Source organism: Phoxinus phoxinus, assembly GCF_949152265.1.
Source record: "Phoxinus phoxinus genome assembly, chromosome: 15".
Lineage (NCBI taxonomy): Eukaryota > Metazoa > Chordata > Actinopteri > Cypriniformes > Leuciscidae > Phoxinus > Phoxinus phoxinus.
The window spans coordinates 18,394,055-18,421,977 of NC_136890.1; the positions used below are offsets into that span (position 1 = coordinate 18,394,055).

A 27,923-nucleotide genomic window follows, 5' to 3' on the forward strand; every position below is an offset into this window, starting at 1 on the left:
TTTCAAAAAGGTTTTATTCATCAATAAATCCTGAGAAATTATTACAGGTTCCAAAAAAAGATTAAATAGCGCAACTGTTTCCAACATTGATAAATGAGCACCAAATCAGCATTTATTAATGATTTCTGATCATGTGACACTGAAGACTGGAGTAATAGCTGATTAAAATTCAGATTTGCATCACAGAAATAAATTATATTTCAAAGTAGGCTATATTAAAATATAAAACCATTATTTTAAATTGTGATAATATTTCACAATATTACTGTGTTTTTTCTGTATTTTTTACCAAATAAATGCAGGCTTGTTGAGCATAAGTGACTTCTTTAAAAAAACATTAAAAATAGTAATGTGTCCAAACTTAAATCGTAATAATCGATCAAGCACATCCGTCTCGACTAGGGAATGCTTGTGAAATCAATGCATTGAGTGCGGCTGATTTCACGAGCTCCAGTCTCCATCTAGTGGACATAAAATGATAGAAAATGTATTGCAAGCATTGACAGAGGGAAATATAGGCTATAATACACGCTGTAACACGAGTAGGCCTATTGAACGGGCATTCATTCATGCAGTTCTTTAAGAATTGCAGTAGGCTAGCCTATAGGCTACATTACCCAACTCAACGTTCAAAACTTTTCCCAAAAGCGAAAACGTATACTTGGCTATTTCATTTAACTCTGAAAACTTTGACACGAGATAATGCAACCGAAAAACTACGAATAGGCCTAATGAGAACACAAAATTGAGATGTGACAATGATGGTTTATTTAAACAGGCATTTTAATACATCCACTTTCCAGGACTAGCAAATATATTACCATTTATTTATTTATTTATTTACATTAAAACTATCATATAAGAGCAATGACAGAAATATCTTATGTTACAAGCCTATTTAAAATGACAAGAGTTCTTTTCCCCCAGACAGTTTAACAGTGAGGATACACCATCCGCAGAGTTTCTGTGAAAGGAACAGTCTTGAGCAAAGGGGTCCTTGGTGGCACAGGTACCAAACTTGGAGTCACACATGATGTTGGCCTGGGAAACGCATAACTGTAGTCAGGTGTGAGATGACGAGGAGAGTTTTTGTGAGGACACGCCGTTGATTTAGCCATGATGCTGTCAATACTGAACGAACACTTCTGGGTCTTGGGCTCGGGCCTTTGCTGGATTTCTGGAGCTCCGTGGACCTTAATATTGAGAGTCTGATACTGGAAATATGGAGGGGGCACCATGATGCCATCCGGCACTGGCAAATATCCAATAGGATTAGCCTGGGCTGGCACCGGGCCAGAAACGCAGTAAGGTCGCCCATATGCTCGATAACTTAACGTTGGGTGGTGGTAGAGCACCAGGTTGTCTTTAGTGAACTCGGGTTGGTTCCTCTTGAATCTTTTTCTTCTGCGCAGAAAGCTGCCGTTGTCAAACATGTCCTCAGACGCAGGGTCCAGGGACCAGTAGTTCCCTTTCCCTGGGTTTCCAGGTTCTCGCGGGATCTTGATGAAGCAGTCGTTGAGTGATAAGTTGTGTCTGATGGAGTTCTGCCAGGCTGGGAACTTCTCCTTGTAGTAAGGAAACTTGTTGCTGATGAAGTCGCAGATGCCGCTGAGGGTGAGCTTCTTCATGGGGCTCTGGAGGATGGCCATAGTTATGAGGGCGATGTAGGAATACGGAGGCTTGACGGAGGAGGTTTGCTTTGGAGCGGACGCGGTGGAGAAGCTGCTCTCGCTCTCTCCTGAAGACTCGGACCCTGAGTGATCGGGGTCCCTGCAAGGCATGATGAAATACTCTCGGTCGCTATCACTGTGGTCTCCTCCAACGATGTTTATTTCATCGTCTTCAAACGAGACGGGGGTACACGGCACTTCTTCGTAATCCTGGGTAAGGGTCATTGTTGGAGACCCCAAATGTGCTGGACGCGACTCGTGGTTGGTGAAGGTTGTGGTCGGATTGCAGGACTCAAAGAAATGAGTGCTATTTATGAGGGGCCACACGCATTCTGTCTTTGGTCCGCCGAGGGTCAGACCAATAGGAGTGAAGTGTCACCGCAGGGATTCAGGACAGGACAGGCAGGCAGGTGTGGGGGGCTTTGACCTGTTTAAACAATTCGCATATGAGATGTGGATCCTAAACATCCCATTAGACTTAGAGCATCTGTATACAGAACATTGTATTATTATTAATATTATTAGCCATAGCCTATTATTAATTAGCTACTTTTATAGGACCAACTTTATTATTTCAATAAATTTTTATCCTTAATATTAAAATATTAATAGGCTACTTAAATATTGAAATATTAAAATGATTAGGCCTATTAAATGCACTTACAAAATAATGGATCTTTAAAACGCATGCCAACACATAGGCCTATGGAAAGAAACAAACGCTTAAATGCTTTTTTTTATTGTTACGTGCAAAAAATAAACAATAAAAATAGAAAATAACAATTATTTTCATATATGCAATATATATTTTAATATCAGTGTATTATTTTAATATCATATTTTTTGACGTTGTTTGGCCTGAAGGTTTTAAGTTTTGAGCCTCATTTTATAGATTTCCTGTTACATGACAACATGTTTTTCTTAGTTATGCCACAATGACTTCGTTTTTAAACTTTAACAATGCTTAAAAAAGGGGGGGGGGGAAAGCATTAGGCCTATTTTAATTGTCTTGTAGCCTATAAGAGGTAGGCTAGGCCTAATTTAAGAACCAAATTGGCATTGCCCTTTAAGCGCATTTCAAACATCAAACAAAAGCCTATCAAAACGAATTGTAATTCAACTAATGAAATATGCTTATACACGTCGTGATTTCAACGTTTTTTTTTTATCAATTGCGTTTTAAACCCGCACCAAAAAAAGAGCGTCACGTCACGAACCTTGCTACGTCAGCACACGTTATTCGATCTTTTTGGATTCCTCTCCAATTCAGAAGCAAGTTTGCGCAGTGGGAGCTGGGATGTGTGAGGGTGAATTTTCACACCACGCCTAACTACCGGTTTAAAAGACTGATTTTCCCCCGATACCCCCTGGGTTTCGTTTGGTTTGTCACCTCAAGATACCCGCAGGTGGTGTGACCATGAAAATGGCCATGGCCCGGCTCCCCGCATTGAAAGAAGAATGCCGGTAAACGAGCCTATCAACATCAGAATCAAAAAGGAAACGGCGCAGCTTTAGGCTACAGGCCAGGAGCGAGTTTTATTGGAGTGCATGAATGAGCGCAGCAATCCTCAAAGCAAACCTTCTTGTGCGCGGATATGTGTTAAAACTGTTCAGTCATCTCAATTGCAAATGAAAGGGTTGGAGCCCACCGTCCACTTCCTCAGCTGTGGATGGTGTGGAAGTGGATGCATGTAAATGTATGAGTACTTGAAAGTTGTGTAAACTAACTATTTACAGCAATCATTGTCATTGATAAGAAGTCCAAAGACATAGACTGATCTTATAGTGTTTGTACGGAACATTAAGGTTTATAATAACACAAAGTGCATGTGAAAAAAGCAATTCAGCAAATCATTTATAGTGTGATAAAATGTATTAAAATATTCTTACTGCAGTTTCTACCACATCACTAAATGATGTTATAATATATAACTTATTAGAGCAGCAATAATTACATTTGTGGCACATTTTGTGAACACTGTAAAAAGGTGCTAATTTTAAGTACAATCAACTTGGATGTTTAAGTCATTTCAACTTAAATTGCATTAAACTGACTTAAAAAATTAGTTGAATCTGGTTTAACTTATAAAAAAGTAAAAATTGCTTAACTTATTTTGACGAGTTAAAGCAATGTAAAAAACGCATGTTGTCATAACTTATTGATCATATAATTGTTTACAGTGAATGTTTAATCCAAAGCGGCTTACATTCATACATTTATAAGCTCATTAAGCTTTCTTTTGCTTAGTTATCATAATGTGTGTTCCACACTCAACAAAAAATAACCTCTGCCAAACAATTTCCCCAATGTTAGCCATTTTTCGCCTCATCACAGAAAGTGTTAAGTGGGTGCTTATAAAGATGGTTCTCACATTGAAAAAAAAGACAAATTTGACACGTTAGAAGAGCAAGCCATGTAACTCAAGTCAAGACTACATTTATTTGACTGGTTACTGTTATTTTACACTTTACACTGTGGAAAGGCCTACGTAAAATGATTAGTAATTGATCCCCCAAATGAATTGTTTAAATAACGTCATACTCTTAAAATAAAGACTGGGTTTTATCCAAAATATAATGCACTTTCAGACATGTATTTGGAGAAAAAATTATGTAAATGTGAAATAAATGACAATGTGTTTAAGACATGTCAGTAAATTTGACTGGTTTGAAGTGTGGCATAGAGTTGCTTAAAGGATTTTTAAGAACATAAGTGTCAGATTTGAACACTTATGGAGCATGATAAGCACCTATTAAGCTGCTGCAGGATTTGCACACTCCCTGTGGGTTGCAAACAGAAACCGCTGCATTTTTCAGTGATTCAACAGTTGTCTTATGAGATAGAGGTTATTGGTGTTGTATGGTTTCTATACATGGCCTGTGGTAGATTGTCCACAATTTCAGTCAGACACTATCTACTCCAACGCTGTCTTTATTTGACACGGCCGAAATGAACTCTTTCTTCAGAATCTCGCCATCAAGATTTCGACCTGAAGAAAAAAAATGTTTGCATGAAACAATCTAGTAACGTCATAAACAATGACAAATGTTTAACAGGTAGATTTATCATTTTACAAAGAGTTCTATATAGGCATTGCATCTTAATATGCAGACGGTCTTCATACAGTAGGTTCTCACCTATGAAGACGAGTTGGTTGAGTCTCGGCTCGTGATCTGCCCAGAACTCTGGAGTCTCTTCCAGCTCATAAAGCTCATGGACACCCTGCAACATCACCTTCTTCTGTTTTTGCTGGATGGAGAAGATCCCCTGCCACAACACACATCATTTACACTGAATATTATAGTGCTTGTACATGATATATTGTTGAAGACAATGCTTCTTCGCAGAACAGAAGTCATGATTATTTGGCATTTCGGTGGCTGACATAATGCAAGAATATACAGATGAGTGTATCCTTACCTTTATCCGGATAACTGTCATTGCCAATCCTGCTTTGTTCTTAAATATCTTCTCCCATAGGAGGTTCTACAGGAAAAAAAGATTTTTTTATTTCGCCCAAAAAAAACCCCATTCAAATTTCAAGACATTTTATTATGGCGTAAATATTTAATTTTGTTTTATTTATATGCTTCCATATAATCTATTTGTACCTGAATGAATATATTTAATAGGTCTTCTGACACACTGCCGGGTACTTCAAATGTTACTGTCAGCATACTCTGAAATAAAGCAAATACGTCACCCAAACATTAAACATTAGTACCATCGCAAACGTTTTCAAACGAGTTATGTGAAATGTGCTGTACACTTTCATTCAAAAGTCTGGAGTGGACACCAGTAAAAACAAACATATTGTGAAATATTATTACAATTTAGCCACATGATCCTTCAGAAATCATACTAATATGCTGATTATTATCATCAATGTAAAAACAGTTGTGCTGCATTTCCCCCCCAGGATTTTTTTAATGAATGGAAGGTTTAAAAGAACAGCATTTATTTAAAATAGAAATATTTTTGTAACATTATGAATGTCTTTACAGTCACTTTTGATCAATTTAATGCATCCTTGATGAATAAAAGTTTGAACGGTAGTGTAAGATTGCTGCACTTGTGCTATCGAAGGGATTTTATTCCACAAAAGGCAAAAAAATCATCATCAGAAATGTATAAGGAATTTTAATCATTTCTGTTTCTAGTAAACAGCATCAGTACAACGCTTGAATGAATTTCCCCTTGGTTTTAAACACTTACACTGCTTTAGCGCCCATTCTGCTGTAGTTCTCTGGGGTGTTACATGGGCCCTTTACAGATACTTAAACCATTGTTTGTCTGTGCTAAAAGTTACACAAAGTTACACTTCCTTTTTTCCTTTGGAATAACAAGAGAAAACAGGGCTCTCATTTACATGAAAAGAGCAGTGAAGTTTGGCTCGGAAGGGGGAGGGTGGGAGCGACTGGGTGGATGCGGGAAAGTGACCCATCCAATGATAAGAGCTCCAATGGAGAGTTTGGTTCAAGGATAGGAGGAACATTTAACATTAAACCAAGCTCCTAGTTTAAAAAAATCTTGTTTTTTCCGATACGTTGATTCAAAATGTCATAAAACAAGTCATCTTCACCTTGTCTAGATGTGGTTGGCTGGTTTTCACCAGCTGCAGCATTTCAGCTAACCTGCAGAACACAAGATTTCAAGACATTTCAATGTGAAACAACTACATTGATTGATGTCAAATACCTTCAATAAACAACATCCTCTTACATACCCAAATGCATCAGACAGATGTACAGTCTTAGCTAAAACCTTTCAAAGGGTTTGACTACACTGACGGGCCGGCCCCTAATCCTGCTGCTGGTGTGATGCGGAGGAGCTTTTGGGTTTAGTAACAGTAAGATTGAGCTTAATGCAGAAAGAAAGAAGAAGAAAGCGCGCGAGGGTAGCGGGAGAGCGGGCTCTGACCCCTCGGGGAGGGCAAACGTAGCTCTGTGGATTATTCGTCGGGCTGGGAGTACCACACAGCAGACCAGAGGGGGGTCATCCCAGACAAGCAGCGTGTGCTCAGGGGGGCAAATGGGCCACAGTCGGGGCTGAAAGGCAGTCTGTGTGGAAGTGCTTCTGTACCTTTACTGCAGACACCGGCTCTAATCCTCTGCAGCTGGGCAGAGTCATTTACATTTAGTCTGTCTCACTGTAATTACTCTTAAACTGGGTGTTTCATTTTTTTGTTTTTGTGCAAGTCATCAACATTAGCATGAGCTAATGGAGTGTTTGATCCTCGTCGGATGCACAAAATCCTCTGGGAAAAAGTACTGGTGAACAGAATCGCCACTATACTTTCAGTAAGAATCAAGTACTGGAATTGTTTTTCTTCAGAAAACACTTACCTTGAGCCCTCTTTGGTGTCAAACGAATGTAAATCCAATACTTGAGACAGATCAACCCTATGAGAAAGGAAAATACACTTAATTCACATTTATATATAAAAATACTTTATATTTGATGTTTTTATTAGATAAGAAGATAAAGAGTGCATTAACAAGCATATAAAACTGCGGAAAAACTTTTTTCTTAGTTTCATTTATGAAATTGATTGAACATACACTACTGTTTTAAATACATTAATTTTATTCATCAAGGATACAATACATTGATCAAAAATGACAGTAAACAGAAAATGTTTACATTGTTACAAAAAATACTATTTTCAATATTCTTTTAAATAAATAATTGTAATAATTAATCAGCAAAACTGTTTACAACAGTGATAATAACACAGTAGTGTACTGTACATATCAGATTACAGGTCTTAAAATCTTTAAACTGCTTTAAATATCTTGACAGACATTTGTTGCATGCAGAAAGTAAGTTTGAAACGGCTTAAAAACATGGTACAATACGCACACCATTTTTACCATGAAAGTGCATGTTTTGTGTTGGTGGTTTCTGCATATCACCTCACCTGGATTTTTGTGTCTCCAAGATCTTTACGAGCCCATTTATTGATCTATAATGAAGAAGACAGAGCACATGTAAAACTCAAACAAGTACTAGTATCTTTACAACTAGATTTTTTACATTTTCTGAAGCAAATGTAAGAAGAGTGAAGGTCAACATTACAATGCCAAGGTGTTATATTATGTTTGGTTGTCAGGACGTGGCTATGTGGTCGTCAAGGTGTTCTGAATGGTTTTTACTCATTTCTGAAAGTCAAATGAGTCTACCCTCAAGACTCTAAGATATTCTGGTACATAGATATGAATAGGGTACCTCCTTAAAAGCAAGTTTCTGATTTTTTTTCTTTTCCCATTTGATTGTTCACCATGCAAAAATCATAAGAAAATTGTTTAAAAAGTAATAGTACATTCCAACGTTTAATACTTTGCAAAAGTGACATGCACCACTTGTAAGTAATACAAATGTTGTGGTGTCTTCACCACAAAATATTCGTGACATATTAAAGACAGACACCAGAATCTACTGAATAACATACACTGGCGGTCAAAAGTTGGGAAAAATTAACAATTTTAAAATGTTTTTCTGAAGTAGTCTCTTATGCTCACCAATAATGTATTTATTTGATCAAACAATATTTTTTAAAGTATTGTTAAAATGTAATTTATATATTTTATATTTTAATATATTTTATAAAATATAAATTATTCCTGGGATGTCAAAGCTGAATTTTCAGCATCATTACTCCAATCTTCAATGTCACATGATCATTCAGAAATCATATTAATATGCTGATTTGATGTAGAAATGTATACTTTTTTTTCAACAAAGATGCATTAGATTGATTCAAGTGACAGAAAATACATTTATTTAATTGCTGTTTAAAAAAACAAAAACTTTTTATTACATATAATGTAATTACGTGCGACACTGAAGTCTGGAGTAAGGAACAAATTACATTTTAAAACATTAAAATAGAAATTATATTGTACTAATATTTAAAAATAATTCTGTTTTTACTGTATTTTTGATCAAATAAATTGCAGCCTTTGTGAGAATTAGAGATTTCTTTTGAAAAACATAAAAAAAAAAAAAAAAGAGTATTTATTCCAAACTTTTGACCGGTAGTGTAAAACTAGTACTATACCTTTGATTAAAAGTTCATCTTTAAAAACACTGTGCATTCACATGTAGCATTTAAAATTATTGATTTTGGTTTTGTCATTTTATATATATATATATATATATATATATATATATATATATATATATATATATATATATATATAAAAGAATATCGCCCATTTATTGGTAAAAATCATTATCAGCCAGAATTGTATAATCAGTACATCCCTAATAAGAACATATTAGGTTGTTGTATAAAGGTTGACAGTTCTCACCTCACTGTATCTCTGAGCTGCAGCAGCTCAGTCTCATTCACTAGATCGGTCTTATTGATGATGGTCAGATCAGCAAGAGCTATCTGCCTAAAAAAAGAAAGCAGAATTCAGCACCATTCACAATCACCTGATAAATGCTGCCCATCTTTCCTAAATCTGTATGCGACAAAGGCAGACGACACCTCAAGAGGGTCGCATATGGATTATTCGTCATAAAAAGCAAATTGCTTCTATGTGCATCTACAGTTGCTGTACGCAAGTATGTGTGATTACAGTCGTATAATACATCAATAGAACAATACAGTACGAGAACATCTCGTCCCATTCTCTCTCTTTTGTCACTCTCTTTATTGCTCGTGTTCAATGTCCCACTCTCCCTTTGTATCTAAATGTGTGTGTGTAAGTGTGCAAACAGTCTTTGTTGTGTTTCATCCATCCCCCTGCCTGTTGTTGAGTCGTGTGTGGGTGGCATGGTTCGTGCCATACTCAAAAGGCGCCACCATTTTGCGTGGTAGGAAAACATAAACAGAGAGCAGAAGCGTTTTTTATGGCCTCTGACACTTGTGAGCATTCCGACATGCCTCCGAACCCCAACAAAAACACCCCGACCGCAGCAGGTGAGGTGGAGGGAGCTGGGCTGGAATCGGATATGTTTTTGCACAAACATTAGCACCAGCTGTAATGTTTAATAGAGATAACATAACAGTCACAAATAGTATTTTCAAAGACCACACAAGAGGTGCTCATACAAATCTGGGTGTGATGGGGGGAAACAATGGCATCTGGATTCTTATAGAACTGTATGGTGCATAATGAGTTATTTATTGTAATGAAGACTTTAACTTTTTTCGTCGAACACCATATTTATACTGTATATCTTCCTGAGACCCAGAAAAACTTGGCAACATTTTCATAAGAATATCTCATATTTCATAGCAATGTTGATATATATTTTCTTTCCTATTCACTTGTTGTGTCTCCCCAGAATGCCTGATAAATATGATGCAAGTCCTGGTGTCCTCTACAGTGGACATGTATGAAATCAATGCCCTGTTTCGTAACAGAAAGTCATATTTTAATTTGAAATCCCATGATGTTTTCCTGAGATGTTCATTTATAACAAACAATCTGAAAATTAGTCAGATTTAAAAATTATATCATATTTGCACAAGTGTGCTAGATTCGGACATTCAGTCAATGTCAGTAATTTCTAAAGACCAAGGAGGAGTGGTCATGGTCAAACCTCCAAACATTTAGTATCTCTGCAAAGCCCTGAATGTGCTCTTTAAAACTCTGATGTATGGTCTCAGAGGAATTCACTAATATATAACGTCCTCTAGAGAGGACAAAAGTCTCTGGAGGATATTAATGAATCAAATAAGGTTTTACCTGGCAGCTTCATTGATAAGACCCTCTGGCTTTTCTTCTGTTAGATGCTACAAGACAAACAGAAAATGACAGAATGATTACATAACACATAACAACTGTTACAACAACAAACCTTCATAATCATAATTTTTTGTCGTATAAATACATTTTATTTTGATTATATTTCAGTGATGCACAACATATTGGTTCTCAGCTGAATATATTTTTTTCAATTATTTAATAACATTCTTAAATGTCATGTTTATCAAATTTGACAATAAATATCCCTTTTTCATAGTGCACATTATAATGTAGTGATTTCTAAATTCACTTGTAAAGTTTAGTTTTTTTATTTCTAATTTATTTAGACAAAATAGTGTTTTAATATCACAAATGTATCTTCAAATAAAGCTTGATGGACTTTTATGGACTGATTAAGACCTCTTTAACCAAGGTGAAATTGCATTGAGTGGCTTATTGCTTTTAGAAGGTAAATTATATACCAATCTTCTAGATAATATTAATCAAAACAAATAATTCTTAATAGTTAAAAAAAGTTCAGTAGTGTAATGTTTATAGTTGTCAAGCAATACAAGTTGATGCATATAATATTCAAGTGATGATATGCAGTCACAGGTGTGTTTAATATTGGCTTCTTTGTGGCAGCTTGAATGCAACTCGTGCAATCAGAATTTAGAGTTGGAATTACATAATTTATAATATCTAATAGAGGGATAAGAACATTTAATGTCTCATAAGGTCATGTTAGGCTTAACACTTCTCTTCTGTACAGCTTTAACATCCGAGCAGATGAGCAAACTGACAAGTTTGCGATTACAAAATGCAAAAAAAGAAATCCAATTTCCAGGATATTATAACTTCTGAGCAGTTTGCTTATTGAAAACAATCCAATTTATGTCATTCTACGTGCTGCCAGTCGTCTCTGCTGACTGGAAGGAGGGGTGTCTCAATGTCTGTGTTCAATATGTAATAACATTGAGCTCTGGGAGCGAGACAAGCCTCATCATCTGTCTGCACGATTTCCAAACAGACTGGCAGAGATCAATGAAAACAAGGGCACCTGATGGGCATGTCTCTGCAAGTCAAACCCTGAGAGAAGACACCTCACCTGAATCCCCCACATCCTAAAGTATCTCTTATATGGATGAATATATCAAGTGACAATGAAAGAGCAGGACAAAGGGTGACAGGCCCATTAGAGTGATTTGCCCTGATATCCATTATTTCTTCGGTTTCTATCAAGCCCTCCTCTGTCTTCACCTCAACAGGCGCTCACAGAACCCCAGAGGGCCGCAGTGTCGAGAGGTGCCACCTCTGCAATAAAAAGACTGACTTGCCAAGACTGACACCACTAAATGACAGCCTATTACCCAGGTGTCAGTACCACTGTCCTGCTCCCGGCCTGAAGTGTGAAGAGGAACGGCAAGGGGGGAGATATTTCAGTGGGATACGATACTTAAAGATTACATTTAAAAGAATGTTTTTGTTTCTGTAAACATAATGCCTTCCAGTAACAAACTATTTGAAGCAAAGTGATAAACTCTGTATAAATGTATTACACAATGCTTACAAGGCCAGCTTTGAATTTATATATATACTTAACTGTGTGTGTGTGTGTGTGTAATAAAAAAGATAAACAAATGACAAGTGTTGAGCTCATAAACACGAGAATGAACCTCATTGGTTCTTGCTGAAGCTCAAACGTGCTGGGTAACACAAGAATGAACCTCATTGGTTCTTGCTGAAGCTCAAACGTGCTGCGTAACACACAAGAATGAATCTCATTGGTTCTTGCTAAAGCTCAAGCGTGCTGCGTTACACGAGAATGAACCTCATTGGTTCTTGCGGAAGCTCAAACGTGCTGCGTAACACGAGAATGAACCTCATTGGTTCTTGCTGAAACTCAAATGTGCTGCGTAACACGAGAATGAACCTCATTGGTTCTTGCGGAAGCTCAAATGTGCTGCGTAACACATAAGAATGAACCTCATTGGTTCTTGCTGAAACTCAAATGTGCTGCGTAACACGAGAATGAACCTCATTGGTTCTTGCGGAAGCTCAAACGTGCTGCGTAACACGAGAATAAACCTCATTGGTTCTTGCGGAAGCTCAAACGTGCTGCGTAACACGAGAATAAACCTCATTGGTTCTTGCGGAAGCTCAAACGTGCTGCGTAACACGAGAATAAACCTCATTGGTTCTTGCGGAAGCTCAAATGTGCTGCGTAACACATAAGAATGAACCTCATTGGTTCTTGCTGAAGCTCAAACGTGCTGCGTAACACGAGAATAAACCTCATTGGTTCTTGCGGAAGCTCAAACGTGCTGCGTAACACGAGAATAAACCTCATTGGTTCTTGCGGAAGCTCAAACGTGCTGCGTAACACATAAGAATGAACCTCATTGGTTCTTGCGGAAGCTCAAACGTGCTGCGTAACACGAGAATGAACCTCATTGTCATTGGTTATTGCACGTCAAGTAAGCCTGATTGAGCTTCCGTTTACCACAACCTATGTTTGCATTGATGAATGTTTATATGTGAATAAAACCCTAAATTCAATCTGTTCATCATCTAAAGCAGGGGTGGGGAACGTTGGTCCAGGAGGGCCATTGTCCTGCTGAGTTTAGCTCCAACCCTGAAAAAAACTCACCTGATTGTAGCCTTAGTGATCCTGAAGACATTGATTAGCTTGTTCAGGTGTGTTTGATTAGGGTTGGAACTAAATTCTGCAAAAGAGTGGCCCTCCAGGACCAACGTTCCCCACCCCTGATCTAAAGCGATCGTGTCTCTTCATAAAATATGGACTAATGGACGCTCACATCATATGGATTCGTTTTATGATCTCTTTATGAACTTTTTGAAGCATCAAAGTGGAAGTTGCCAAGACTGTCAATAGAGGGACACAAATTGCTCAGATTTCATTAAAGCTGCAGTCCATTACTTTTGGCGATCTAGCGGTTAATAAACAGTACTTGATGCGTCTTGCAGAAGAACATTGTAGCCGGAGTTACTTCTCTCTGTTTCTGTCTATGTCGAGTCACGCCGGTACTGGGCTACTCCGCAGTGGTACGACCCGAACCAGTCTAAAATAGTCAGAAAATAAACACTTATTCTAGGTGTACCGCAGTGATTCAGGATAAGACAAAAACATGGTTTGGAAAATTGATTCATGATGCACTCGCTTATTATAGAATTCTTGTAAATGTTGAACACAAATAAAGTTACGGACTGCAGCTTTAAAAATATCTTAATTTGTGTTCCGAATATAAACAAAAGTCTTACGGGTTTGGAATGACATGAGGGTGAGTACATGATGACATAATTTTTGGCTGAACAAACACTTTAATGGGTAAAATAGTTCACTCGTGTTAGCGGTTTATGGTTGCCAACAACACAAGTTGCATAGAATTCAAGTGTGCATCAATTCAATCGGTGTATTGCTAAGAATAATACAAGCTTCAAAATATTAGTTTGCAGAAGTAATTTAGTGTGTGGATCAGCAACTTACCTGCATGGCATATTTAGCATCTATAACCGTTACAATACCTATGTGGGAGATGAGGAAACTGCATTATATTGACAGGCATATTGATGACTTCATCTGAGGAAACATTTATTAGTTAGTATTTTACCATCCAGGTAGACATCACTCCCTAATTCTGCATCAACCCAGAACATGGAAGCAACTGCTCCTGGTTTGGAAAACATAAATAAATAAATGAACATTTAAATACATGTTTAATATATAATCTAAGTATCTAAATATTTTTATATATAATCTGATTTTTAAAAATAAAATTATGCAAAATAAAGTTTCATGGCACTCACCTTTGAAAGGTGTGGCAAAAATTTTTAATTGGGTTTTATACTATTTATATATATATATATATGCTTTATTTTAGCATAGGTTTTGCAGTGTTCATCAAGTTATTGAACACTTTTTTGCCATAAAACTCATCCGGGTTTAGGGTGTAGGTATGTGCTTTAAAATGCATAACTAAATTTTATGGATGGCTTCAAAAATTAACTACAAGGAAAATTTTGTTTGTTTCCATGTTTTCCAACTTTTCCTGTTAAAGTTATTTCACAGTTTCATGTTACAATTTGAGGCCATCTTGTTCACATAATGGAGTTTTGTCAAACTGTCAAGGTAGAATAAGAAAGCTCTCTAAATATTTGATAGAAGTATAATGAAGGCAATGTTCTTGAAAGACAGCAGGAACATCAACCATTCAGCCCACAAGCATCTTCTGACGAAGGGGAGGGGCTTATCCCCCTGAGGCCCCCAGGAGTGACAGGCCTGTCTCAGCCAATGACAGTGCAGAGCAGTGAAGAGGGGCTTGTGTCTGAGCTCTGAGGGTCCTGCACGCCACTGGCCCTTGACATCTATCACTCATGTACACAGTCTGGCTACAGAGATGCTGACCCTTCCTGCCTTTCCATTGATCTCAGTTTCACTCTCAATTACATTATAGTGCTTTTTGCTATGTATGAGAAAAATCCCATTGTCTTGCAAAGTAAAAAAAAAGTTACATTTAAAAGCTAAATGCTAGTGATGACTAAGATGAGGTAGATTGCGTCTAGTGAGGAACTTAAATTAAATCTAAACCATAAAATATTGCATTATCTAAACATCTGTGTAAACAAACATGGATGTAACATATATAACTCTCCCATACAAAATATAACAACATTTGAGCAAGCTGGCCAATGGATGCATTAGCTTTCATAACAAGGAGATTTGTTATGTTACAAAGAAGTGCACATAAAATACCTGGATCTGCCAATCCGGTTGTCTCTAGAAGGATGTAGTCAAACTTTCCTTTCTTCTCCATTAGATTTTCAATAGCTTTTAAACCATTGTCTCTGTAAAAGCAAGGGGTGATAATGTATTATCTGACATAATATAATATATGCAATTGTACACTAATATGGTTCAAAAGTTTGTAAATAGTCAATTCAAATAACGGTTTTCTATTTTAATATATTGTAAAATGCTTCAGTGTCACATTATCCTTCAGAAATCTAATATGTCGATTTGATGCACAAGTATGTTTTCCAGGATTGACTGATAAATAAATAAAAAGAACATAATTTATTTGAAATAGAAATATTTTATAACATTATAAATGTCTTTACTGTCACTTATCAATTTAACGTATTCTTGCTGAATAAAGTCTTCTTAATACATTTATTAAAAAAAAAAACTCTTACTGACCCCAAACATCTGAACATTAGTGTACAAGTTTTCCATTACACAGTAATAATATATAATGTTTTCATAATGATTGGTAATTAAAACCAGTTTTATGTTTAAATTCTGGGTAAGATTTTTATGTTGCAGGTCAAATTGACACTAATTTGATTAAATACAATTCCTGAAAAGTCACATTATATATATATATATATATATATATATATATATATATATAAAAAGTAAAAACAGTAAACATTTAATATTAATACTTCTCACACACTATAACAAAAAAATTAAATTATTTTAAAAATGTATAACCATTTGTTTAAAAAATATGAATATTACAAACAGAATTTAAACTATTTTTTATTATTTAAAATGTTTTTGTTTTATTTTTGTGTGCTTTCCTGAAGCTCAAACAGTAGAGAATGGCGCTAGCAATGCCAAAATCATTTGTTCGATTCCCAGCGATATTAACATTCTTGAACTGATTAAAATGTACGCCATCAACGCAGTATACATTTCTTTGGATAATGTAAAATAACCTCACAGGGTAGTTGAGAAACTGACAAAAAAACATCCTTTTTTATTTAATTTTCTATATCGGGTCTGTGTAGCTTCGGTTAACCACGAAATTGCGGGTCAAGTTGACCTGCGAACATCAAAATCATCAGACATTTTGTACCCTCATTTCACCACACCTCAAAGTGTCAAAACTTTGCAGGCATGTACATGACCCTAAATGAGAAATTGTCACAAAATAAAAAATCCTAGGTTAACCCAGGATTTGTTTTTAACTCAATAAACAGATCAAACAAACAAACTGAATAGTTTCAACAAAGACAACAGTTTTTTAGTCACTGGAATGTAATAGGCAAGCAGGAATAGTGGGTTTCCATTTAATCCATTTTAAAATCCAACAATAGTTGTGTGGCCCAGATGGAACTATATTTATTCCACACACACACACACACACACACACACACACACACACACACACACACACACACACACACACACACGTTTGTTTTGCTATACTTGTTGTGAGGACATTCCATAGGCGTAATGGTTTTTCCTGTACAAACTGTATATTCTATCCCCTTACACTGCCCCTATCCCTAAAACAACCCATCACAGGAAACATTCTGCATTTTTACATTTTTAATAAAACATCGTTTTTTATGTTTTTTAAGCTATTTGAATTATGAAGACTCATGAAATGTCCTCATAAACCATGTTTAAGTTGTAATACCAGTGTAATACACATGTCGTTATACAAATTTGTGTCCTCATAAATCACATAAACAAGAGCACACACACACACACACACTTTATAGACAACTCGTCCCAGTATTTGAAAGGGCGTACTTTACAGAGCAGCACAGGCAGCCGTTCCTCAGCTCCAGCCACTCCTCGTAGAGCTCTCCTGCTTGACTCACAGCTAAAGACTTCTCCAGAGCACTGCCTGCAGGGCAACACAGCACAGAGTCAACCTCTGTGGAGCTTATGTGCAAAGCAGACCCACAACACAATAATCTGTGCACTTTTGATCAGAATGTTCATGAATATGATCCAAGTTACGAAAATTATGACAAAATATGTATTGTATGTAATAGTATTTTATTTTCCTACTATGAAAGTCAATTGCTACTGTCAACTGTTTGGTTACCAACAAACAACTTTCGTGCTCAACAGAAGAAAGAAACCCATAAAGGTTTGGAACAATATGAGGGTGAGTATATGATGACAAAATTTAAGGTCATACTATACTGCACTGATTAAGGGAAATAGGGAATGAATTTGCTGCCCTCTTCTGGTCATGACAGTGAAAAATCCAGAGGGACTGTCAGGACAGATTAAAAAATCCAGGCATAAGAACAACGCTAGAGGTCTTTTGATCGCTTATTTCTTTGCTCATTTTATAACTTACCTTCACCAAATTCATTAAGTATGACAGCTATTCGCTTATTATGTTGTTCTGTTAATATGTAGTTCAATAGTGTCGTCTTTCCTGCACCTGTATATGAAAAAGAGAGAAATAAAGTCAAGCCACTTGGAGTAAAATTATAGTTTCTTCTATTTAAGGATAACCTGAATTTGCATATTATTGAGCATTTTTACTTATACTATAGAAGAATCATATTTTTAAGTAAAAAATAAATAAATAAAAGGTTTGGTATGCTTTATATATGCACTTTGGAGTGATAGACATGGTTACTGCTTAAAAGCTGACCCAAGTATCCAGTGATGATGGTAACTGGTATCTGAGCTGTGGGTCCAGTGGGCTTCTCCTTGATGGGAACTAACTCTGGACATTCATCATCTTCTTCCATTACTGAGATCTTTTAAAATAAGGAAAATCTAGAAACACAAATTGGAGTTCAGATTAAATGAGGGTTTTATATTATATAATGCATATGACAGGACCTTTATTCTTCAGTGAAAAGATTACTCAGGGTAGGTCGAACATAATTCGGACATATACTATATTTCACCATGTTTGACAGATCAGAACGCTGATTTTAGAGACACGTGCTGTCCTTTTCGGTGTCAATACAATACAGAGCGGTTTGGCACTACTCTACAAGCGCCATATGTATTCATTTCGAAGCTTGTACACACAAATTAAAGACAACTTACAATTCACGAAATACGAGCTCTTAGATGAAGTATTCCTTTAAACCGTGACTTGCAGAGTGATATCTGTCGTCCAGTTTGTAATAAAAAACGCAATATTTATATCGGTACGATATGCTGCTGGTGTGTCTGTAATCACGGTCCGACCTGCGCATTGACTTGCAGTAAGAGTTCCTGTTGAAAAACTATTTTTTAGCATTGCTCAGCATTAGGTTGAGCATAACCCTATGAGCATAACAAGTGACAAAATAGAAGGGTCACAAAAACGAACAAACACATAAATCAAAATGGGCTTTTTAAATTAATTTATACAGTACGTAGGCCTACCTTAAAGAGAAATCAACTTGAAGGCTTTCTGTATTTAACTTAATATAACAATTCAAAAAACCATAAAGTTCATTATGATGACAATTAACAACCAATGTGTGCATTGGTTTATATGTAAAGATCAGACCACCAGCTGATAGCAAAAACTATACATGATGCACCAAACACTTCACTCAAAAAAGGTAGCATACGCCATTTTTCTTGAATTTATGGAAATTATAAGTTGAACAATAACTAAATGTCCCAGACGAGGTAGTCAACAGCTTCTTAAAAATATATATATAATTAAAAAAATATATATAAAAAATGTTAATATAGGATTGATGTTTATTTAATGCTTATTGAAAAAAATCTGACTTTCAAACCCAAATTTTAGTAAGAGGGTTGCAAAAAAATTCAAATTTTGCTTGGCATTTAAAGGATTAGTTCACTTCAGAATTAAAATCTTGATAATTTACTCAATCCTGATAATTTACTCACCACCCCAACGATATCCAAGATGTTAATGTCTTTCTTTCTCCAGTCTTCAGAAATTAAGGTTTTCGAGAAAAACATTCCTGGATTTTCTCTAGACTTCAATGGGGTCAAACAGTTTGAAGTTTCAATGCAGCTTCAAAGGGCTCTACACGATCCCAGCCGAATAGGCTAATGGTCTTATCTAATGAAACAATCGATCATTTTCTAAAAAAAACCACACACACATTTTATATACTTTTAACCACACATGCTCGTCTTGCACTAACACTGCAATGCACCGTGGCGCAGAATGTTTTACTCTTCATTTCTTTTCACCTGAAGAAAGAAAGACATGAACATCTTGGATGACGCGGGGTTGAGTAAATTATCTGGAAATTTAAATTCTGAAGTTGAACTAGGCTAATCCTTTAACTGAAATACAATAGATTAAAGTTGGAGTAGCCTACTAAAACTGAAATAAAATTAAAAACAGAAGAAAAAAAAATAGAAATGACAAAAGCATGTTACAAATCTGAAACGTCAGATTTTATCAGAAAGCACACCGTGTTTCCATTGTTTTTACCAAAAGCTGATTGTGGGGACATGACTGACAGGCGACGTAATGACACGGGCCGTGACATTGGTTAAAATTGCTAATTTCTCTGGATTTAAACATTGTTGGAAACATTTGGAATAACATAAGTAACAAAATATGTAACATTGTTTTAGTGTTTTGTGTGTGTGTGTGTGTGGATATTTTAATGCATCTTACATATTGTACCTTTAGCAAAAGTAGCCTATTTGTTTAACAAGAAATGTTTTGTTGCAGGGCAATTCACGGTCGACAGGGGTCGCAGCTGTGCAATTTCACATCTTTCTGACCAATCAACTTGACCAAGTGTCAAAGGTCGCTCTAGGCTAGGGCTAGGCTATTCGTCAGAAACTATGGTCAGAAACCACAATAACATCTAATCTTAACAATTATATTTTATTAAACATATTTTTTACTATATGAATTGTCTGTTACAAAGAAAGGATATATACTATGGGTTATTCATATATTAACGTAAACCGGCATTTGTGTTTATAATGTCCTGCTATGTCGTCACCCATTTAAACCCATTTGTTTTATCAAGCAAACCCACCCTTAATCTTCATAACATAACATAACATCGTTTAGCAGACCCCCCCCCTCTCTCCCCCTCTCTCCCTCTCTCTCCCTCTCTCTCTCTCTCTCTCTCTCTCTCTCTCTCTCTCTCTCTCTCTCTCTCTCTCTCTCTCGTGTAAATCCACTCTGTTTGGGTTGAAGTTAAAATGCGGAAGTTTCCGCCCAGTAAAGCCGCTGATACCGCGAAGATGAGGCTTGCGATGCCATCAGCGATCACCCCCGCTCCGTCCTGCTCTCCGCGGCTCAGCGTTGACTGATATCAGACTCTCATGTCTTCTCTGCCAGCGTCAGAGCGGAGAGCATTCGCTCTCAAAATCAACAGGTAATGTTCTTTTCCTTTGGCTGGACCTCATAGCTCGTGCACTGACTGATCCCAGGGAAGCTGAGCTGACTTTTAAAGCTGTCCGCCTGTCTGCCTGCAGTCAGTGTTAAATCTACTGGGAGTTTGGGTGAATTCCGGAACAGGCAGCCACACGTTTGGGATAAGCTACAAGTCTGGCACCATTAGACTTGATAGTCTTGTGAGTCTTATCAAGTAGTATTGCTATGTGATATTAAAGATAAGTTCATGAGTTACAGCATTGATTCAGCATTCAGCAGCATATTTAACGTTTTGTTTAGCATGGAAATCTCATGCACTCTTAAAAATAAAGGTTCTTTATTGACATCTACTGTTCCATGCAGAACTTTTAACATCCATGGATCATTTTCAATGCTCAAAAGGTTCTTTATAGCTGTGGAAAAAAACCTCTTGGAACCTTAATTTTTAAGATTGTATCAAGTTTTGAACTTGCAACCTGTCACTTTCTGCAGATGGTCTACATTCAGATACAACTGCGCTGTAAAAGTTATTGTTCATATGCCTTCCACATAGGCTACCCCTCCAGGCTAAAAGAAAGTACGAATGAAAGAAAGAATACTGCGAAGCATTTCAGAGCAATTTTCATTCATTTCCTTCTAATTCTAAAATTGGAGCTCTTGTCTATATGATCATTTCCTCCACGATCCCCCTTCTCATGCTGATACAGCTCAGGATTGACCCCTGTTATGTGTCAAGTTAAAGTGGAAGTTTGTATTGTTCCTGTTTTATCGCACTGCAGGTGGGGAGGAAATGAATTTAAAGACATAGTGGAAGAAGGGAGTCCGGTATTAAAACAAAGGGAACAAAGTGCTCATATACAGGGTAATGATCCGTATTCTGTCTTGTGAGTTTATGTCACACAGGCACACAAAGGTTCATTCATAGCACACTGTCATATGCCACACTCCATTTGTTTCTGCAGATTATGGGAATCATGCAGTGGAGTCAATCTTCATGCATTTGTGAATTAATGAGATGATTAATTTAGCTTTTAATTCACATTGTGTGTTTAAACCACTAGCTTTTCTGTGGAATTCAATTCACAGATTTTTGTGTTTTCTCATTTGTAAGTTGGCCACCGTTTCATGGGGGTTGAAGCATACTGGTTAAGGCTTTGGACTGGTGACACAGATGCTGGAGGTTTGAAATGGCATTGTGATCGTGCACTGAATCCAAGGCTGCTGTATGTATGTATGTATGTTTTGGATGAAAAAATAATAATCTTTGGTATAAATTGCACATACATGAGCACTCAACGGCTTTGTCAAAGCTGAAAAACAGTGGTTCACATGTTCAGTAGCGTCCTGTATCAGCTTTGTTATTGTGCTGGATCTGCATCAGGATTTGATATGATGTCCTCGTTTGTGTTTGGAATCAGACGGGAAGCATAGAAAGTACATGAAACGATTGTAGTGAGTATACACAATATATCGCGATTCGCCACCATATTGGTTATGTGCGGATATTAGAGATTTTTTTTGTATTTTGTTGGTATTAGATATTGGATATTTAATTGTTCAGCTCATTATTTTTTACATTTAAATGACCTCATCTAGCAGTAACTTAAAATTAATCTTTACACTAATAAATTAATAATGGTGTTAAATGCAATCTTTAGCAAATATCAAAATGAATATCCATTTTTTTAAACATTATTTTTAATACATTATTATAATACTGTGATGCATAAATTCAACACACTTCACTGACTGATTTTAGTTTTTTGTGTTTTTTATGTATTTAGACAAAATATAAGAGAATTTTTAAATAAAATTTATATCAAAAACATGATTTATTGACTAGTTTTTTAATTCCATTCATCCAGACATCCAACCCGATCTCAGAGAAAAATTCAACTATTTTACAAAGTGGCAATTTCGTATGAATTCGTCCTACGAACACTTATACCGTAAGATTTAAAGAATTATTTTAAATATATAAATGTATGAATGTGAATCCTATGAAAACGTACGATTTCAAGAAAAGATGTGTAGATATAAACCTAGAGCACACTATTCTATAGTGTGCTCGAGGTTTATATCTGTTGTCACAGCAGTATTGGGTAACTATGATTAAGTAATTGACAGTTCTGTTTCACTTCCTCTTTGTAAGGACACAATAGGAAATTCAAAATGACTCATTGATGGTAAAGAGAGATTATAGGCAGTTATAGGGAATATAGATATTAGTGTCTCTAAAAAACAACCAAGCTAGCTCTAAAAAGCACTGAGCTGGTCAGCCAACAGAATGATTCCCAGAGTTTCATGCAAGTGTAGCCTAACCAGTGCAACCACAGGGGGCTTGATACTTGCTGTGGCGGCAGCAGCTGTATTGCACAAGCTGAACTCGTGCTGTCTCGTGCGGACAGCTTTGAAAAGAGGGAAAACGTCAGCAAATACGCTGCAGATTTCTCCTGGCCCATGCACCATGCACCACTCTCCATGTCGCTTCTCATTTTCAGTGACCACACATTTATTTGCATGCGTTCACATATGAAAAGTCCTCTAAACACAGCTGTGTTTTGTTCTGTTTGCTCTTTATTCCGTCGTCCTTTTCACAATCCTTTGATTTTTCCAGCCGCATTTCACTATGAGAAGTGGCACTAAATGTTGTAGGACAGACAATGTGGTGAAAACAGAATGTAATGAGACGTGGCAGACTATAAACGAAAGCCCTGTCAGCTACAGCAACTACAGAAAGGCTGTAGTTGAAGGAAACGCTCGCCATATCACGAGAATAGTTCTTTAATTTCAGTTATCTTCAGCTGATGTCGACCTTCAGGGGAAGTTCCATACTACAGCAGTGTTATTGCACAATACTGTTGCGAGGCTCCCTGACCCACAATCATACTTGGCTGAGACAACTAAGACAAACAATCATAGTCCGCTCTCTGTGGAATGTGGCTGTTGCTGTAATTGTGTTTTTACAGTGGGTTTGTCATTGTACTTGATCTGTAATAAGAGCAACTGTTGATTTCTTTTTGTTGACTTCTTCACTGTTGGTTATTGACACTATACTGTATGTCCTAAGGATTTCTTTCTGAATGTGTATATTGTTGAGAATGTGTATGTTTATTTACATAATTTATTTGACAGTTTAATTCGAATTAAATCAATATAGTGCTCTACAGTTTAAGTTTATGGGTCAGTAAGATAAATAAAAAAAATACTCTTCATAATTTTCAGCAAGAATGCATTAAATTGATCAAAACGCAGTAAAGACGTATAATGTTATACAAGATTTATTTGAATATTTGCTTAAATGCTTTTCTTTTGAACTTTTTTTTATTCACAAAAATATAGGCTAACGCATTACAACTGTTAGGCTATATGCTACATTAATAATAATAATAAATGTTTCTTGAGCAGCAAATCATCATATTAGTATGATTTCTGAAGGATCATGTGACACTGAAGACTGGAGTAATGATGCTGAAAATGTAGCTTTGCCATCACAGGAATGAAATTTATTAAAAAATAAATTAAACCAGAAATAGAAGTTCTGATCAAATAAATGCTACCGCATTAAGAGAGTTCTTTCAAAAAAAATTAATATATTTTTTAATCTGTTTTAAGATTTAAACTATTATTTAGCAGCAAGTCAAAGGTATAGCGATACATTATGGCAAAGATTAAACCTTCTAAAGGTATAGTTCACCACAACTTTATAATGTTGGTAATCTAACAGTTTTGGTTTCCATTGACTATTATGGACAAAAAAACCCCCAGTTTTTTGCAGTTCTGATATTGGAGCATCCTTGATTAAAAAAACACACAGATGTATTTTAAATTGATGCGGCGAGATGCATTGCAATCATCATCAAAAGTCTAACAAATCCAGGAGAGAGATGGGTGCTCAAAGTGTGAGCTCTTTGCGTGTCGTGTGTGTTTGTTTGCGTGAAATGTCCTCTATAATTACAGCTCCCGTCAAAGTTGATGGCAAGTCGATGGAGCAGATGGAGGGTCAAATTGAGATTCATCTCTCTGCACTCTATGTCATTATCTCATTGTGTCGAGATTGAACATAGTCCATGATAACACTTAATTTTATTGTGATGAATATTCCAGTCATACTAAGGCTGTAACATTTTTGTGGATAAGAACTGTAGCTCCCACCCATCACAGCCTTTCATGTTTAATTGTTTTTTTCTTCATTTGTCATAGAACACTTACCACTGCAACCAAATGTCTGGTTATTCTATAAAAGATCTGCTGTTATTGCAATAGATGAGTAAAACAGCATTCCGTCTTTATAGACAAATGTGATCCTGTAATGTAATTATTTTAGCTTTTCATCTTACATAAGGTTTTACACAATGATGCAGCATTTCGGTGAGATATTACACCATTTTTTTTAAGAATGTGCACTATTAAGAAAAAATCGTGAACATGTTGTGTGTTTTATGCTATAATTCACTGCGGTTTGTCTTTGCGGTTATTGCATTTTCATGCTGTCCTGCCCCAGACTTGACTTTTAAAGTAGTTAAACAAAGTCTGTGGCTGTTTTTATGGATATAGAAAAGCAGTGACAAATAAAAACCTATTTAAAATGTCAGCAAATTCTCTAGCCTTTCAAGTTGATATTTTGAATTGGCACAATTTACTGAACAGAGTCCTGAAAAACAAGAACATCAGCTACACTGTTGACTTAATGGCTGGATTTTGTAATGTAGTTTTTTTCTTTTTTTCTTCTTTTTTTCTCTCAAACTTGTTGAATATAAAGTGCAAATGATTACAGGAACCCCATCCTACAACAGACAATCCGTGTAAATGTGTTTGGGGGGAAACATAACAGCATTATGAATGGTGACCCATTTTGGGGGGCTTTTTATAAGCAGGTGCACAATAGCACTCTGTTGAAAGCTGTGGCCCATTAGGCTGGCTGCCAAACTCAATACCTCTCCGCTTCTGAGGCGAATCCTTCTGTTCATATCAATGGAAGTTATGAGAAAAACATGCTGCATTGTGGGAATTGTTGGCTGAGACACTGTGGGAATGTGACTGAAGTGATTTGGTGAAAATGAGTATCGTCTCTGCTTTAGTGGTAACCTTGTTGTAGCGCACCCTATCCAGTGTTCGGGGAACATGTCATTAAGAGTGTCTAAATAATTTTACGCTTCATTTGGGAATGTCACAGCGTGCTTCTCAAAAGCTGAATACTGCATGTTACAGAAGGGTTTGTTGTTGTACTCGCCTCACAGCCAAAATTTTACAATGGAGTCTTTGATATCACACTCTACTTCATCAATATTTGAAGAGAAGAGACACATTTTTTAAACTGCTTTGATAATAATGTATGACCTTAAGTATACTGTGAGAAAAAGAATCATGGGATGATGGTTAAGAAGCTAGGCTGATAAGGCAAATGTCATGGGTTCAAATCTAGTGGTTGATTGATATGGATATTTTAAGTTCATAACTTGAGAGCGAGGTAGGAGATGGTTATTATCTGTTAAAAATAAATGTTGTAAAGTTTTTTTTTCACAGTGATGCCATAGAAGTTAGGGGTAACGCATTACAAGTAACGTGAGTTAGGCCTAAGTAATACGATTGTTTTTAATTAAATAGTAACACATTACTTTTAACTTTACAGCAAAATATCAGAAAAATATCACTCTCCTCTCTCCACCTGTAGCTGGTGTGTGGGGAGCGCACTGGCGCCGTTGCACTGTGGCTGCCGTGGCATCATCCAAGTGGATGCTGCACACTGGTGGCCTTGAGGAGAGACCCCGACATGACTGTAAAGCGCTTTTGGTGTACAGAAGTACATATGAAAGCGATATATAAATGCCGCATTAATTAATTAATTAATTAATTCATACATTTTTACTGTTGAAGTATGCGTTGAACTTTCTTCTCTTTCATCCTAATCTTCTGCAATCCTGAATGGCAGCCCATCCGAAAGGTTTGTTGTAGTGGCACCCTCTACCGTACAGGTGTGAATTTGCATTTCCTTCAGCCTGAGGCTTATTCATTTCACTTTTAGTGTGAAAGGGCATTTAAGAGTGAATGTGAAAAAATAAAAAAGTTAATACTGTTGCGATTATGTGGTCTGACTATTCATATCTAAGTTGGGGTGACCACGAACTACACAGTTACTGAGCTCTTCTGATTTATTACTGTAATACACCCAAGCAACTCACTTAATTTCAGGTTGATGCGGGGGACCGTGTTTAATGAAGAGTAATGAGTGAGGTATAGATGGAAAGGTTCATTGAAAATGTGTCACTTTGCGTCTCACACACACACTCACATCGAGAGGAGTGTCTAAATAAGCACCTGTTGTCTGCACAATACCCCTCGCTGGAGAATAATCCAGTGTTGCATCTCTCTTTTCGGTTCCCTCTCTACCCTCTTCATCCTTGTCTCTCTCTCTCGTCTCAGACACTCCTCTGCAGAGATCCGGAGACAGTTCAGTGGGGTCAGCCATGGTTCCCAGTCCCACCATCCGCCGCACCACCGGCACAGTTACAGCGCCTCTGGCTCTTTCTCCTTAAACATAGTGAGTGATGCACTTTCACTGATTGATACTTCAATAGAATCCAGCTGAGTTACTTCACAGAAACAAACTGATTCTGTACATACAAATAGGTCATTCATTATACGTTTATGAACCGTGTTCTGGATGTGATAATGGGTGTATGTAAATGTCTCTGACAATACTGTCTAATGCAGTTTGATTGTTGATGATCATTTTTACACTTCTCTTTGAAATACTGCCCTCTGATTGTTCAGTCATTGCATTGAGCAGTTAAAATATTTTGTAAAATGAATTGATTTATTTAATTTTAATAGTTAAATTTTTATAATGGAAATAAATACAATACATATATTTTAAAACACGCACGCACGCACACACACACACACACACACACACGCGCACACACACACATTTATATGTATATGTGTATATATATATATATATATATATATATATATATATATATATATATATACAGTTGTGCTCAGAATTAATGGTACCCCTGGTAAATATGATCAAAAATGGCTGTAAAAAATAAATCTGCATCGTTTATCCTGTTGATCTTTCATTCAAAAAATTGGCAAAAATCTAACCTTTCATTGAAGTAAAATAATTGAAAGTGAAAGTGATTTGTTTCATAACAAATCACATTATGAAACATCATGAAATGTTTTTCTCCAAAACACGTTGGCCACAATTATTGGTACCCTTTTTATTAAATACCTTTTGCAACCTCCCTTTGCCAAGAATAGATAACTGCTCTGAGTTTTCTCCTATAATGCCTGATGAGTTTGGAGAACAACTGACAAGAGATCAGAGACCATTCCTTCCATACAGAATCTCTCCAGATCCTTCAGATTCCCAGATCCATGTTGGTGCTTCTTCTCTTCAGTTCAGCCCACTCATCAGGTCAGGGAACTGGGA

General features: G+C 36.5%; 3 protein-coding genes across 5 annotated transcripts in view; 1 reads left to right on the forward strand and 2 right to left on the reverse strand.

Annotated features, from left to right (window-relative positions):
• Positions 1–747: 747 nt before the first annotated feature.
• On the reverse strand, positions 748–18,407 carry cbwd (COBW domain containing). 3 transcript variants are annotated; one of them, XM_079638842.1, is made up of 17 exons: positions 18,211–18,373; positions 17,804–17,931; positions 17,501–17,587; positions 16,939–17,035; positions 15,148–15,239; positions 14,006–14,065; positions 13,882–13,919; positions 10,374–10,420; positions 8,985–9,071; positions 7,592–7,636; positions 7,017–7,073; positions 6,254–6,305; positions 5,283–5,351; positions 5,092–5,157; positions 4,809–4,938; positions 4,544–4,660; positions 748–2,097 (listed from the first exon to the last, which is right to left on the reverse strand). In XM_079638842.1, exons 2-16 carry the CDS (start codon positions 17,901–17,903, stop codon positions 4,575–4,577), a joined length of 1,113 nt encoding a protein of 370 aa, XP_079494968.1. In that variant the 5' UTR covers positions 17,904–17,931; positions 18,211–18,373; the 3' UTR covers positions 748–2,097; positions 4,544–4,574. The 3 variants fall into 3 exon arrangements, with proteins under 3 accessions (XP_079494968.1, XP_079494966.1, XP_079494967.1); XM_079638841.1 differs by lacking the exon at positions 748–2,097 and adding an exon at positions 4,073–4,451; XM_079638840.1 differs by lacking the exon at positions 748–2,097 and having other exon boundaries at positions 3,530–4,660; positions 18,211–18,407.
• Positions 933–1,895, reverse strand: foxd5 (forkhead box D5; the record flags this gene model as incomplete). The annotated part of the gene is made up of 1 exon (XM_079638843.1): positions 933–1,895. One exon carries the CDS (start codon positions 1,893–1,895, stop codon positions 933–935), a length of 963 nt encoding a protein of 320 aa, XP_079494969.1.
• A 1,916-nt stretch (positions 18,408–20,323) lies between the features above and the next one.
• Positions 20,324–27,923, forward strand: part of dock8 (dedicator of cytokinesis 8) — a 47,259-nt gene continuing 39,659 nt past the window's right edge. The window contains exons 1-2 of the mRNA XM_079638844.1: positions 20,324–20,480; positions 26,903–27,020. Of these exons, the coding sequence (XP_079494970.1) occupies positions 20,428–20,480; positions 26,903–27,020 (171 nt within the window). The 5' untranslated portion in view covers positions 20,324–20,427. The remainder of the gene's footprint in view (positions 20,481–26,902; positions 27,021–27,923) is intronic.

Bases quoted from the DNA above. Each gene is read 5' to 3' on its own strand.
- cbwd (XM_079638842.1), bottom strand. From the start codon at position 17,903: ATGGAAGAAGATGATGAATGTCCAGAGTTAGTTCCCATCAAGGAGAAG. The intron at 15,240-16,938 runs GTACGCCCTTTC...TTGCTTTTACAG, and splicing joins TGCCTGTGCTGCTCTGTAAA to AGACAATGGTTTAAAAGCTA. The intron at 5,158-5,282 runs GTACAAATAGAT...TTTTTCCTGTAG, and splicing joins TATTAAATATATTCATTCAG to AACCTCCTATGGGAGAAGAT.